This window comes from Hydra vulgaris, chromosome 02 (genome assembly GCF_038396675.1).
Source record: "Hydra vulgaris chromosome 02, alternate assembly HydraT2T_AEP".
Lineage (NCBI taxonomy): Eukaryota > Metazoa > Cnidaria > Hydrozoa > Anthoathecata > Hydridae > Hydra > Hydra vulgaris.
Window position 1 is genome coordinate 51,692,719 of NC_088921.1, and position 15,955 is coordinate 51,708,673.

Sequence of the window (15,955 nt, forward strand, 5' to 3'; positions counted from 1 at the left end):
TTTATATATATGCATACACATGTAGGTATATATATACATATATGTGCATGTGCATATATGTATATGTGTGTATGTATGTATGTATGTATGTATGTATGTATTTATGTATGTATGTATGTATGTATGTATGTATGTATGTATGTATGTATGTATGTATATACATACATATCTATACATATATATCTTCTAACTTAAAATCTAGTGGTCTTATAAAAACTTTGTCGCTATATGTTGCTACATAAAAAGTACATGTATAAATGCATATATCACTACATGTCGCTGCATAAAAAGCTGTCAACATGTAAATACGTAATTACTAAGTTTCACTGGTGGATAAGAACTAACATTAACTAGAAATTTTAAAATTTAGCAGTCATAATGCAAATTTCATTTGCATTCACTTTTTGTGAATCCAAATGAAATTTTCAAAAATGAAATTTTCAAAAATGAAATTTTCATTTTCAGATCAAAAACAAGATACGTTAAAAAAATAATAAATAAATTAACGAAATAAGGATTAAGAAGATTGGGCAATGTAATCTTTCAAAATAATAGTTGAAAGTATTTCCAACAAAATTTCAAAATTCTAAAAGATTTGCTAATAAGTAATATAATTAAAAACACCGACAAGTGGTAAAAACACCAACAAGTGGTAAAAAAATCAACGATTAAAAAAAAAAAAATTCCACTATTTTATAAAAAAAGCTCACAACTTTTATATAGAATAAAAATCATTTAAGTATAGTTCTTTATTATTTTTTTTTTTTTGAATTGGCAATGATCTTTTGTTTAACAATAAAAAAACGCACGAAAAATAAAAATTTGAGTTAAATATGTGGATTGTCCTAATATTCTATGCATTGTGCAAAACTTCACGTTTCTGAGGCAAATCGGCGCCTTCTCGTATCCAATACCTATAAAAATAATATTTGATTTGATATAAATTGATTGGTGTAAAATCGAAAAACAATTTGCGTAAATAGTTTTAAAAATCTATTGCAAGTTTTTTGAGGCAAAAGATTAATCTCTCTCTCTCTCTCTCTCTCTCTCTCTCTCTCTCTCTCTCTCTCTCTCTCTCACTCACTCACTCCCTCTCTCTCTCCCCTCTTTCTCTCTCTCTCTCTCTCTCTCTCTCTCTCTATATATATATATATATATATATATATATATATATATATATATATATATATATATATATATATATAACAATTTGTAAGAACATACCAAACGTGTTGCGGGTAATCCATTTTAGTGTTTCCATTCCATTTATCATCAATACCAGTATAAGCATATATCCAGGTTGATAAATAAATACTATCTTTATCATCTTGATAGAAGAATGAAATATTTTGTTAAATAAAAACGATGAAAATAATATCATACTGTTGAAGTAATAAAATCAATAAAAAGGAATATATATATTGACTTACTAGTAAGTGAACCCCATGTTTCACCCTTTGATGAAATATATTCAGCTGTAGTTATAAGAGAACCAGAAATATATGGAAGCCGTTGATCAATACTATCATAGCCAAACTTCCATTCATCAAACTTTTTAACAATATTCACATTAGCTTGTTTAGCATTAGTAGAAGATAGGTCATACTTCATAGGTGCAGAAAATACTCCTCCCCATCGACCTTTAGTAAAACATAATTTAGAGTTATTGAAAAAAGTGTAAATATTGCTAACTTAAACATTAAAGTTTCATTACCTAGTTCGTTAGCTTCTAACCTATACATAAATTTATCTGCTTTGATTTTGTAGCCATTCTTTAATTCATTGGCATACTTAAATATTGAGTAATCGTTAAAAAGATCTGGTTTTTCAGAATTTCTTCTCCACACATTTTCACTATTCCAGGTATTCGAATGTGAAGATACTATAAGTGTCCAGCCGCCACCATCACGTGTCATATCACAATAAACTTTCAATGTTCGTACAGGATTTGGTTTAATTTTGTAAATGCCATCATACACTGGCTGTCCTTGTTTTTCTAAAAGACCTTTAACTGCCAGGCAAGATTCTGCAACTAAAAAATTATTATAAAATAAATAAAAAAACAGATTTAAAAAGTTTTTTTTAAAACTGAACTTACTACTGTGTATATAAGACAAAATAGTACAAATAAATTCTGTTCATTTAAATTTTTTTAATGTAAACTAACCCAGAATTTAAAGCTAATGGTTCTTTTAAACTTATAGATACGTGATCAAAAGAAAACACTCAGTTGATTTAAAAAAACGTTTTGGTTGGCCATATATTGACATCTTGTAGGCGTCTGTGACCCATTGTGCCTACGATAGGGTCATATATGCTCAAAATTATCGGCCGTATGTTAGCCAACAACGTTTAATATAAGTGCTACAGCTGGCAACTAAGTGCTATATATATATTTTACTGGGGTTGCCTGTTGTTGGAACACCTTTAGTGAAAAGTTATTGATGCTATATTGGCCTAATAAAGTATTATGGTTGGCATGACATTAGTGTATGTTCAGCTGCTTATCGAGCCTTCATTGGTATTGTGTATACTCAAAGTTTGTTAGCAATACTTCGCCCCACTCTTCTATTGGTAACATAATTCTTCTCTGATAACTTTAATGTATCAACAATAGCAAGTAAACAATAAACCAATAAACAATAAATCATGGCACAAATTATATCTGATGTATTGGGCCAATTAACAAAAATTATGGTCAATCCAACTGCTACTACAATTACGTTATACCTAACAACACAAATTGTGAATAGCCCAACTACCAACTACAAACCTAAAAGCTGTTGCTTTAACTAACTTAAAATGTGGTAAACTGCAATATATACAGTGGTGGCCAAAAGTATGGAAACTTTTTTAAAATTACATTTTTTTTTTAATTTGTATTAAATAAAACCAAAATTATTTAACCCGAGTGTACTTGCAATAGTCTACTTTATATATACTACAAGTTTGAACTTGTCTTTTCTAAAACATTTTATTACATACTAATATTTCTTAATTTCGATTGGACAAAAGTATGGAAACTTGTTCAAACTTGTCACTAAACATAAACAAATCTTATCATTTAGAATTAAAACGTGTTAGAATTGACATCTTTATTAGTTCATCATAGTTTACTTTTATATTAATCAGTATGGCACCGCGAAAATGTTATTCTAGTGATATTTAAAATAAAATAGTTAAGTGTTTTAAAAACAGTAATAAACCAATTGATATTTCTCGAAATTTTCAAGTTCCAAAAGGTACAGTTTCAAAAATTATTAAAAAATTCAAAGAAAGGGGAACTGTGGAAGTGAAAATGAAACCTGGAAGACCAAGAAAAACAACAAAAAGATTGAATAAAGTTATAAAAAATACTTCTACAAAAGATCCTAGAAAGTCATCAAAGGATATAAAAGAAGATTTCTTGGAACAGCATGGAGTTTTATTATCTGACAGGACAGTTCGTAGAAGGTTAAATGATGCGGGCTTATTTGGAAGAGTGGCTGTCAAAAAACCGTTAATTTCTAAGAAAAATAAGATGGGTAGATTATTGTTTGCAAGGGAACATTTAAAATGGTCAGAAGAAAAATGGGCAAATGTGTTGTGGAGTCATGAAAGTAAATTTCAGTTGTTTGGAAGTGATGGAAGAAAATATGTGAGGCGCCCTAAAGGTAAAAGATTTGATCCCAAATACCAAATACCTACAGTCAAGCATGGAGGTGGCAGTGTTATGGTGTGGGGATGTTTTTCTTCATCTGGCACTGGTCTATTAGTGAAAATTGATGGTATTATGGACCGATTTAAGTATAAAGACATATTAAATAATATAATGTTACCATATGCTTCAGAAAAAATGGCTCCGGGGTCGTTATTCCAACAAGATAACGACCTGAAGCACTCGTCAAAATTAAATAAAGAGTGGTTAAATACTCACAGGGTACCTTGTATGGAATGGCCATCTCAAAGTCCCGACTTAAACCCTATAGAACATCTTTGGAATGTGTTAGACCGCCAAATTCGGAAGCATAATATTTCAAATCACGATAAACTTTTTGAAATTTTACAAGCAGAATGGGAAAAAATATCTACTGACACTTGTGCCAACCTGGTAAAATCTATGCCACAAAGATGTACCATGGTATTAGACTCAAAAGGATATGCAACTAGATATTAAATTTTTTATGTTATTTTTAACATTTTTTGGTCCTGGTCATAAGTTTCCATACTTATGACGAGGCCTAATTTAAAAATTTAATTTTTTTTTGTATATGTTAATAAAAAAAAGTTTTATTTTATTAAAAAGTTGTATTACGACTTCAATAAACATATGCATAATATGTAGTTGCATTTTTTATAAATAAATAAAAAGCATTTTTGAAAAGTTTCCATACTTTTTGCCACCACTGTATATATATATATATATATATATATATATATATATATATATATATATATATATATATATATATATATATATATATATATATATATATATATATATATATATATATATATATATATATATATATATATATACATATATATATATATATATATATATATATATATACATATATATATATACATATATATATATTTATACGTATATATATATGAATACATATATATATACATATATACATACATACATATATATATATTTATATATATATATATATATATATATATGTATATATATATATATGCATATATGTATATATATATATGTATATATATACATATATATATACGTTTATATATATTTATATATATATATATGTATATATATATATATGTGTATATATGTATATACATATATATATGTATATATATATATTCATATATACACGTATATATATACATATATTGTATATATATACATATATATAACCTGATATACATATATACGTATATATATACATATATATAACCTGATCTGTTGTCAGATCAGGTTATCCTGCTACTGGTAACATGTAACCCAGTACAATCTGCTTCATGTCCTGCTGCCTTGTAGGATACGCCTTTTTAGGCAAAGGCTAGGAGATGCCAACTCCGATTTAAAACACCCCCTGCCTTGGGGCTCTTGGTTGAGTAAAGGCTAGAGATGGTGTCTCGATAAAAATACTCATCTTGGGCAGATGTTAAATGCACCCAGCTACTGTCTTGTAGAAGGCCTCCTAGGCAAAGACTTAAGGGGTAAACAGATTCTATCTGTTGACCAGCCTCGCACCCCTTCTTCATCTATTAGGCTGGCGCAGATGTATTTTTAATACATTGTTTCCAGTTTAGGATGTTGAATGCTGGATCTTCTTGACTCAATGCATGGGTTTGCTTGTGTCACTGTTTTTATGACTAGGCAACTCATTCTATTATCTCCTTATGAGGGTACAGCTCTAAAACTCAGTTTTATGGTTCTGAGGCCAGCTGGTAGTCAGGTTTCCCGAACTCTGTGGTAGCTCTCAGAGAGGCTGATTCCATCAACAGCTGAAAAATATCAAAGTATTAACAGTGCCATGTTGCGCATGGATGGTGTCCCTGTTTGTACTTTTGGTGTGCATTGCGGAGGCCACATTTGGAGCCCTTTGTTACGGCTTAGGGTTTATTAGTAGTAATGAGGCAATTGCTTGGGCTATTAAACAGTGTTCTGAGTACTATCTATGCTTTGAGTCAAGTTCTTCAATCTAATTTAAAAATGAATAAAGTACCAAAAACTATAAAACACAAAAAACCATCATCATCACCAAGTTCTCTAAACCTATCATTCACTAATATTCGTGGTCTTCGAAGTAACTTTTCTTCTGTTGAGTCTTATCTCTTGCAAAGTTCACCAGACCTACTTGCTCTTTGTGAGACTAATTTGAGTTCGGCTGTCTCATCTTGTGATCTTAGTGTTGATGGTTATCTTCCTCTGATTCGTAAAGACTCCAATAGTCACATGCTTGGCCTGGGCATTTACATTCGTAAGAATTCACCTGTTTGTCGTGAAACTAGGTTTAAATCCACAGACTATTCTTTCATGTGCTTTCGTTTAGCACCACTTCACTCTATTGCCTTTCTCTTTGTTCTATATCGATCTCCTTCATCTCAAGACTGTACTCTTTTTGATGTTATTTCTGATCATATTGACCAAGCCCTCTCTCTTTATCCATCAGCTAATATAGTTGTTGTCGGTGACTTTAATGCTCACCACTCTGAATGGCTTGGCTCTAGTGTCAGTGACTCTGCAGGCATTAAAGCCCACAACTTTTGCCTTTCTCAATCCCTAACTCAAATAGTCAACTTTCCAACTCGCTTTCCTGACAACCCTAATCATTTACCTTCTCTACTCGACTTATGTCTTGTTTCTGATCCTAGTCAGTGCTCAGTTTCTCCACATTCACCCTTAGGTGCTTCTGATCACAGTTTGATCTCTTTAAAACTAATATCTCATTCTTCTTCATCACCTGAATACCCCTACTATCGAACCTCTTACAACTACAGTAAAGCTGACTGGGATTCTTTCCGTGATTTTCTTCGTGATGGCCCTTGGGTAGAAATCTTTCAACTTCCTGTCGACAAATGTGCTTCTTATATAACTTCGTGGATTCAGGCTGGCATGGAATCTTTTATTCCCTCTCGACGATTCCAGGTCAAGCCTCACTCTCCTCCATGGTTTTCCTCACACTGTGCTGCTGCGATTGCCAATCGAAACCGTTACTTCCATATTTATCAGCAAAACAATTCTCCAGAAAACAGACGTCTGTTTATTACTGCTAGAAACAACTGTAAAAAGGTTTTGTCTAACGCCAAAACCCGCTATTCTCAGGTCATGAAATCTCGTATCTCATCTCAAAAATTAGGCTCTCGTGACTTCTGGAGAATCTTTAATAATATCAATAATAAGGGCAAATCTATAATTCCACCTCTCTTGTATGGTTCAGACTTTGTCACCTCACCTAAAGACAAAGCCGAACTGTTTGCTAAAAACTTTTCATCAATATCATCTCTTGATTCCACTAATTGCGTTCTACCTGATATTGCCAACAAACAGGTTGATTCATTGCTTGACATTCATATCACTTCAGCATCTGTATCTAAAGTGATTTCCTGTCTAGACTCTTCTACAGCTTGTGGCCCAGACAACATACCTGTTATTGTCTTGCAGAAGTGTTCTCCAGAGCTGTCGTCTATACTCTCAAAACTATTCAACAAGTGCTTATCAGAGTCTTGTTTTCCAGCCTGCTGGAAAGCCGCATCTGTTATCCCTATCTTCAAAAATTCTGGGGAGCGATCTGATTCGTCTAACTACCGTCCCATAAGTCTTCTTCCTATCATAAGCAAGGTTTTTGAATCTTTAATTAACAAACACTTAATTTCTCATCTTGAATCTAATAACTTTCTTTCTGACCATCAATATGGATTTCGATCTTCTCGTTCTACAGCTGATTTGCTAACAGTAATAACTGACAGGTTTTATCGTGCATTAGATGAAGGTGGAGAGGTTAAGGCCATCGCTCTTGACATTTCAAAAGCGTTTGATAAAGTTTGGCATGCTGGTCTTCTCCATAAGCTTTCTTCTTATGGTGTATCCGGCAACATCTTTAAGATCATTGAATCCTTCCTTTCCAATCGTAGCATAAAAGTTGTCCTCGATGGACAACACTCTTCTTCTTATTCTGTAACTTCAGGGGTTCCTCAAGGTTCTATCCTATACTCTTTTTAATTTACATTAACGATCTTCCAGATATTCTCACATCTAAGGTGGCATTGTTTGCTGATGATACTACTATTTATTCTTGTCGTGATAAGAAACCAACACCCTCTGATTGCCTGGAGGGGGCATTTGAGCTTGAAAAGGATCTCACTTCTGCTACAGCATGGGGCTCACAGTGGCTGGTGAACTTTAATTCAGATAAAACTCAATTTTTTTCAGCCAATCGTTATCGCAATAATTTAGATCTTCCTATATTTATGAACGGTGATGTACTCGATGAGTCACCTACTCTTCATCTTCTAGGATTAACTCTTACTTCCAATCTTTCTTGGAAACCATATATCAAATCGGTTGCAAAATTAGCATCTGCTAAGGTTGCATCTCTTTATCGAGCTCGCCACTTTCTTACTCTGGATTCTATTCTCTACCTCTATAAATCTCAAATCCGGCCTTGTATGGAATACTGTTGCCATATCTGGGGCGGATCTTCTAATGATGCCCTTTCTCTTTTAGACAAGGTGCAAAAACGCATTGTAAACATAGTTGGACCTGCTCTTGCAGCCAACCTTCAACCATTATCACATCGTCGTAATGTTGCTTCTCTTTCTCTTTTCTACAAATACTATAATGGGCACTGCTCGAAAGAGCTAACGTCTCTTGTGCCATCAACTAAAATTCATTCTCGTGTTACTCGTCATTCAATTAAGTGTCATCCTTTTTCTGTGACTGTTCCTAAGTGCTCCAAAAACGCTTATGCGTCTAGTTTTTTTCCTCGAACATCAGCTCTTTGGAATTCGCTTCCTTCATCTTGCTTTCCTGATTCATATAATTTGCAATCTTTTAAATCGTCCGTCAATCGTTATCTTGCTCTACAATCTTCATCTTTTCTCTTACAGTAACTTCCAACTTTAATTAGTGGCTGCTTGCAGCCTTGTTGGAAGCGAAGATGTTTAAAAAAAAAAATATATATATATATATATATATATATATATATATCTGTATCAATATATATATATATAAATAAATATATATGTATATATATATGTATATGTGTATATATATATATATGTATATGTATATATTCATATATATATATATATACGCATATACGTATATATATATATATATATATATATATATATATACACACACACACACACACACACATATATACATATAACATATATGTATCTAAGAATGCAATTTTCTTATATATTTTGTGCACTATAATTTTTAAAATGGGTGCTTTAATTTTTCAGAAAAAGAAAACATACGAAAATCAATGAAAAAAACGATTGCTACCCCAACTCAAACTCTTAGTCAATGTAGTGGTACTCTTTGCATGTTCTCTCTATAAATAACAATTCTTCGATAAGAGTTAAGGATTATAAAAAGAGTTATTTAACATGGCCGCAGTAGTTGTCAATATCCAAACCAACTTCTTTCAATTATGTTTAATGGCAACATTTTTGTGCTTTAAATAAAATGGATAAATTAATGAATTGATTGAATTTAATTGATAAAGTAGTCAATACTCAAACTAATTTAAAAATCAATCTTGACAAGTCACCAGCCGAGAACCAAGAGGTCGTATATCCAGTTTTGACTTTTTCTCTGTTTATTACTAAAAAAATGTTCTCTATGATGAAATCTGTGTTTGAGAGATTCTAGTCACAAAAATCATAAAACTTAGATTTATATTAAAAGAGCCAGAAGGCCATGTCCAAAAAAGTGATGACTGTTATTATCAACTGGCCGTATGTCCTTTGACCAACCAGATTAGCCTTTGTTTACGATGTTAAACAATATTTGTTATCAATAAAATGGTCATGAAACTACTGATGAAGTCTCTCAAAGGTATGAATATAAATAGAGAGTAGTCTCTCAAAGGTACGAATATAAATATAGAATTCTCTAAATTATAAAATTACGAATTGTTTAGATTAGTCAATGCTTACTATTTAGTTCTATATATTTAATATATTATAATTGTTAATATTTTTTATTATTATATATATCGTAAAATCCCCTAAGTTCAGTCACTTAAGTTGGAACATTTATTTATCACGCATAAATAAAAAATTTTAATTTTTTTCTAGAAACATACCAAAAAATTATATCGATAATTGATATTGTAAAAATAAAAAAAATAAAAATAAAAACTAGTACTCAATATTTAATTTAAAATGAAAACATTTCTTTTGACCGAACTTTCAATACCATCTAAGTCAAGCCACTATATAAATACTAATAACGTATCACAAACTTAACGTCACAAATAATGAAAACTAATTTTTAAATGTTGTTTTATTGTGAAACTATGATATAAATTCAGGTAATACCAGTAACTAAGGAGTGTATTGCTCAAAAAAAAATCTTTTGGGGTACCAAAAAAAACAAGAACGATCACATAAAAAAGGCCTTTTTAAATATAACTAGTAGTTTTTTTGATTTTTATTGTAATTAGTCAACTATTTTATAACTTTGGCCATTATCACATTTGCTATGCCACTGGTTAATAAAATTAAAAAAAATATTTTTCAAATAATTTAAAAAGGTTTTTTCAAATAACAAAAAAACACTACTTTGCTTTAAATGACCTTTGTAAGTTCATGGAAATTCTTGCACATATCATTGACCATAGTAGAGCAGCAAGATCCACACAACCAATTGTCACAGGACTCTCAATGTATCTATTATTGTCATTGAGCTGTAATTTTATCTCCAAAAAAAATGTCACAAGTTTTTTTTTTTTTTGGAACTCTAAGAACCGCCAGTTAACTTTGAAACTATGAACAAACTTTTTATCCAAATAAAATACCATGGTGTGAATTCATTATAAAAATGTCTAAACTTACTGGTAAATTTACAGGTAAAGTTACCGATAAATTTTACATTTGCAACACTTATCAACATTTCACAATACTACTGCTAATTGTCTCCTTCGTTATTTATTCGTGAATGACCGAATTTAAAGTATTTCAAAATTTCACTAATTTTTATAAAAAAAGTATTTAATTTTCAAAAATCAATAATTTTTTTTTGTAAACATAATTAATTGTGGTTCTTAATAATACTAAGATTAAATTTGATCATTTATTTTAATAACTTGCTTATTTTAGATTTTAATAGTATGCATTTTTTCAAATTGTTGTTTTGCTTAGGAATTATTTCAACAGGTTGCATATAAACATTATTTTTTTATAGAATAATATTTACAAACTAATTACAAACATTATTTGAGAAAAAAAAGTTTGTAAAATTTGAGTTTTGCATGCTTTTTTTATATTTTTTCTTAAATGACCAAAATTCAATGGTGACCGAACTTAGGTGATTTTACGGTATATATAATATTTAATAATTTAGAAACTTAGAAGGAACAATTTAGAACTTTAGAAGAAACAAGGTATTTACATACAATTACAACATAATCTTCAATTCAACTACTCTGAATTCTCTGTTATTCAACCACAACATATTGATAAAAAACAATGATTTTCTTAACCAAACTGCTTCGAACAAAGATGCCAGAGAAAATAGCAGAAAACATAGGAGAACTGGAAAAAATCTTTCACGCAAACAAAAACGAGATCCTACCTCCTGGAAAAAAGAAGTAAGAAAAAACCTTAGACAGAGTGGTCAGCAATTTATAGCCTCAAATGGTAAAATACAATTGGAGAAATTTAAAAAAGACTGTAAGAAAAACCACACACAATGTCGTTTTAAATGTAAAATTAACAATAGCACTGCTAATCAAGAAACTTTGCACAAACAACACTGAATCTTGAATGATCAAGAAATGCGTCTTTTTTACTCCCAAACTACAAGTTTAGAGAACAAAAAAAGGTCAGCTGAATATTCAGAATTGAAAAAAAAACAGTTATTCATATTATTTTATTGTTTCTGATGAACTAATACGTGTTTGCATAGAATTTTATCTATGTACTCTACATATTGATGAAAAAAGAATTAGAAATTACCATTTAACAAAAAAAAACAAAAAACAGAAACACCTCAACAGTATAAAAGAGGTAAAGTACCTTGTTGAACTGTCCCAAATTATATCAAAGATTCTGTACATCAGCATATTCAAGGCATTCCCAGAACTGACAGCCACTTTTGTCACAAAAGTACAAACAAAGAGTGCATTCAAGAAAACCTGAATATGGCCATTTTGTATAAGAAATATTGTAAAAAATGTGTTTCTGACAATGTTATTGCTGCAAAAAAAAGTATGTATAGATCAATATTTAACACAGAGTTTAACATTGAAGTTCATAAACTAAAAAGAGATAGATATGACAAATGTAAAAGTATGAAAATGAACCCTTCACCTATTTCAAATGAAAAATCAGAACATGAAATTCACGCAAAAAAAAAGCTGAAACTAATGAAGAACGTAATCGTGATAGACTTGATAAAAGCAAGTGCGTTACTTGCTTTGATATGGGAAATGTTTTTAGCCTACCAACAGCAAATGTTTCTAACTTTTTTACAAATGAAAGTTGACTATTTTTCATTTGACTGCACAATGCTCAATATCAAAAATTATAGTGCAGTCTGGTCAGAATTTGCTAGTGGCTGAACAGAAAATGATATAGTTAGTGCTCTTCTTGTTATACTTGATCAAATAGTTGCAGATAAATCTCAGGTAACTGAAATTTGTTTATGGAGCAACACTTTTGTACTGCAGAATCAAAATAGTTTTATGGCAATTGCTTTAAAAATTTTCATGAAAAATCATCCACAAACTAAAACAATCATTCAGAAATTTTGTGAGTACAGTGTTATCCAGGAGACAGACAGTTTATATAGTATTATTGAAAGAATTATGGGAGTAGCTGAAGTTTACAGCCCAATTGGCCTTTTCAGAATTCTAAAATACATACCTCAAAAGAATCTAATCAAATTGATTTAAATTAAAGAAGAGCCAATGATGGACTTTCAAACCGTTGCTGAGAATTATTCATTGTTTTAAAATGTTCCATATACTAAAGTAAAGATACTTAAATACTCAGCAGATAAGTCACGGAGTGTTGAATACAAGACTGAGTTTAGTTCTGAATGGAAGTTGGATAACATTCTCAACTTTTTTCAGCTCTATTGACAACTTGGTCATCAATTTTTTTTGAACTTTTTTTATGAATTTTTGATCAAATAAAAAATTATTTTATAAATTTTAATTTGCAGGTTGCTGTATTTCATTTTCAAGTAAAACAGAATGTTTGGATTAGTTTTAATTAATAATAAATATGAATTAGTCTTAATAATTTATATTTACTATTGCAACCAGCTTAAAAATTGTAACCAACATAATTTAATATATATATTTTTTTAATTCTGAAACTAAGTTTGTATTATTTATTATTTGTATAGTGCTTGCATCAATATAACTGACCCTCGTGAACAAAAAATTATATTTTGCAATCTTTTTTGGTTTTATGCTTTTCAAAACTGCATTAAAATATTTAAAAAATAATTTACCATTAACAAAAACTAAGAAACATGGTAAAAATAGAGTTCAGGTCTCGCCGACACTGGAAAAGCAATTTATTTATATTTTGCTTAGAAAGTTTTAAAACTTTAATTCCAATTTTAAAAAATTACTTCATTGAATGTACTCTTAGGTGCTTAAAACACGGAAGGTGAGGTTTATTAATTTTTGGAAATTTTTCACATACTTATGAAAACACCTCTCCCCCTCTCTCCCTTTAAAAAATCTTACTTGTTATTAACAAAAAAATCACAAAACTAAAAAAACACACAAAAAATATATATCAGTCACTGATAAGAATAAAAACTTTAGATGTAATTAGGCTTTTAAAATCATTGACCTTTAAAAAATACCGTAAATTTTGATTCGTCAAATTAAGGTTTATCTTTGTTTTCCACAAAAGTATAAAACTTATGAAAGCATATCAATTCCTATTGAATTATAATAAAACAGCTGTTTAAAAATACTCATTAGAAGGTAAGCCACTTTAAAATTAAATTATTTATTCATTTATATGTTAAAAATTCCCATCCATATTTTTATTAAGACCCCCTTCCTACTTGTACTAATCACCCAAGAGTAATCATAAAAACCGCTTTCTGAAAAAACTCTGTTTATTAAAGTTTATAGAAATGCAAACCAGTAGGCTGCATGTCCACAACTAGGTTCAGTTGATAAATAAAACAACTAATTTTTGTGGATGGCTGTTTCAGTATGTTAATTACAGTGTGTTGCATATATAAAGTCATTGCTTTGATTTAATTATTTAAATAATTATAAATTTAAATAATTGTCATTAATTAACACATGTAATGCATTATTACTAATGATTTATAATTAAAAACAATAATTTTTTATAGTAAACATTTTAACAAGAACTACAATAAAAAATATGAATGTTAATGATTTTTCTTTTATTTTATTGTTTTAACAATATTTCAAGGGAGTATAGATAACCTTGTTAATTTTTATAAATTACAGTATAAACTTTTATAAACTAATGTTGTTTTTTTAAATCATATTTTATAATATGGATGCTTACTACTTTGAAATGATGTTAAAAAACTGAAAAAAAAATACTAATGAAGTGTTAATTAACACATAAAAAAAAAGTTTTTAGTTTAGTTGTGTAGTTAAGAAATCTTTAAATGTGTTTTGTCTATCTCATTTAAAATTAATGTAAAAATTTCAACTAAAAGCAAATTAATTTTTATGGTGAACTTTTTAAACAAGACTTACACTTATCATTTTACTGCTTTACACTTACAACATAAACACTTATAAGTTTTTTTGTCCAGATAATGTTTAAATAAAGTATTGTATCCATATTTGGATATGGATACAGCACTTCATCTAAATATTATGTGGATAAAACTACACTTAACCAACATAATTACCAATATAAATTACTTTTGATCATTACCTGGACAAGGTTCACTGTTACATGATACCTCTTCGATAGATTTGCCAATACAGTCATCACCACCATTTTGGGGTATAGGATTAGTACAAAAACGATATCTTTGTTGAAAACCTCCATCACAACCTTTGGAACATTTTGTAAAAGCTGACCAATCGCTCCACAAACCATCAATGGGTTCTAACTCTATATAAATAAAAGCAGAAATCAATTTAAATTTTTTAATATACAATTTAATACCTAAGTACCTAATGTACCAACATTTACAAGCATATAATAAAGAAACTATTTGTAAATATTTATAAAAACAATTTATTGAAAGAAAAAAAATCTAATTTGTCATATCAGTAAAGTGATTTTTGGTTGAATACTATACTTGTATGATATATGTACTGATAGTAACTTTTAAAAGTTTAAAATTGATTCAATAAAATTGTTTATTTTTTTTCTAATTTATTTTTAACTATAATATTTTAATTAAAATATTTTTTTATAACTATTTTTATTTGACAAATAAATATTTTATAGTTTTAAAAATTTAGCAAAATATTTCAATTTATTATGGTTTTATTTAATTTCAACTTTTACCACATAACTAAATACTGGGTTTTATAAAATTTTTGAGAAGGAAGACACTTTCATACATTTAATAAAAAATCTTTGTAAAATAAAAAGTATTGAAAAGCAAAATTTTTTTAAGTTTTACTTTAAAATATTGTACATATTTTTTTGATTTGTGTTGAGTTTGACCAATTGCTGTTTAGTTCCTTGTGTGAATAAGGTAAACAAAAATTACAATAATTAAATAAAATATTTGTCATTGTTAATCCATATTTTTTTATACCTATTAAATAGTATTCTGATCACTAGGAGGTATAATGACATGCACATGCCGTTATATAAAAAAGAATGTAGCAGTAAGTTGCCAGTGGGCAAACTTGGTCTCCTGGAATATTTAAACCTCGTCAATTTAACTTCTTTAAAGTATTGCCTATAGTTAATAATTTTTTTTTTTTTTAATTTTTTTTCATTCATATGAAAAATTCTTCCATCACAGAAAGAATAATTATATTCCCATCACTAGCAAAAGCATTAGCAGATTGATTAGTATCTTTCAAACAAATGTCTGAGTATAAATTGTGAACATTACATATTTCCCATAATTCAATGGCTTTAGAAGTTAAAATAATTATGTTTTTTCAAAAAATATGAACTTGAATACAAGCGAGAACCTTTTGCTTTTAAATTGGCTTTGGATATGCAGAAACTTCTGTTTTTTCTAACATTTTAGCAGTATTTTTTTGATTCAATCTTGAAGCAAGGTTCAATCTTAATTCCCTCAAAGATAAACTATGATATTTTTCTT

At 29.2% G+C, this 15,955-nt stretch overlaps 1 protein-coding gene across 2 annotated transcripts in view; it reads right to left on the minus strand.

Annotated features, from left to right (window-relative positions):
• Window positions 1-734: 734 nt before the first annotated feature.
• LOC136077022 (zinc metalloproteinase-disintegrin-like berythractivase) overlaps window positions 735-15,955 on the minus strand; it is a 95,991-nt gene continuing 80,770 nt past the window's right edge. For both annotated transcript variants that reach the window (XM_065791317.1, XM_065791318.1), the window contains exons 22-26: window positions 14,593-14,775; window positions 1,715-2,032; window positions 1,431-1,640; window positions 1,225-1,327; window positions 735-914 (exon numbers count right to left, since the gene is read on the minus strand). In XM_065791317.1, coding sequence (XP_065647389.1) covers window positions 854-914; window positions 1,225-1,327; window positions 1,431-1,640; window positions 1,715-2,032; window positions 14,593-14,775 — 875 coding nt within the window. In that variant the 3' untranslated portion in view covers window positions 735-853. The remainder of the gene's footprint in view (window positions 915-1,224; window positions 1,328-1,430; window positions 1,641-1,714; window positions 2,033-14,592; window positions 14,776-15,955) is intronic.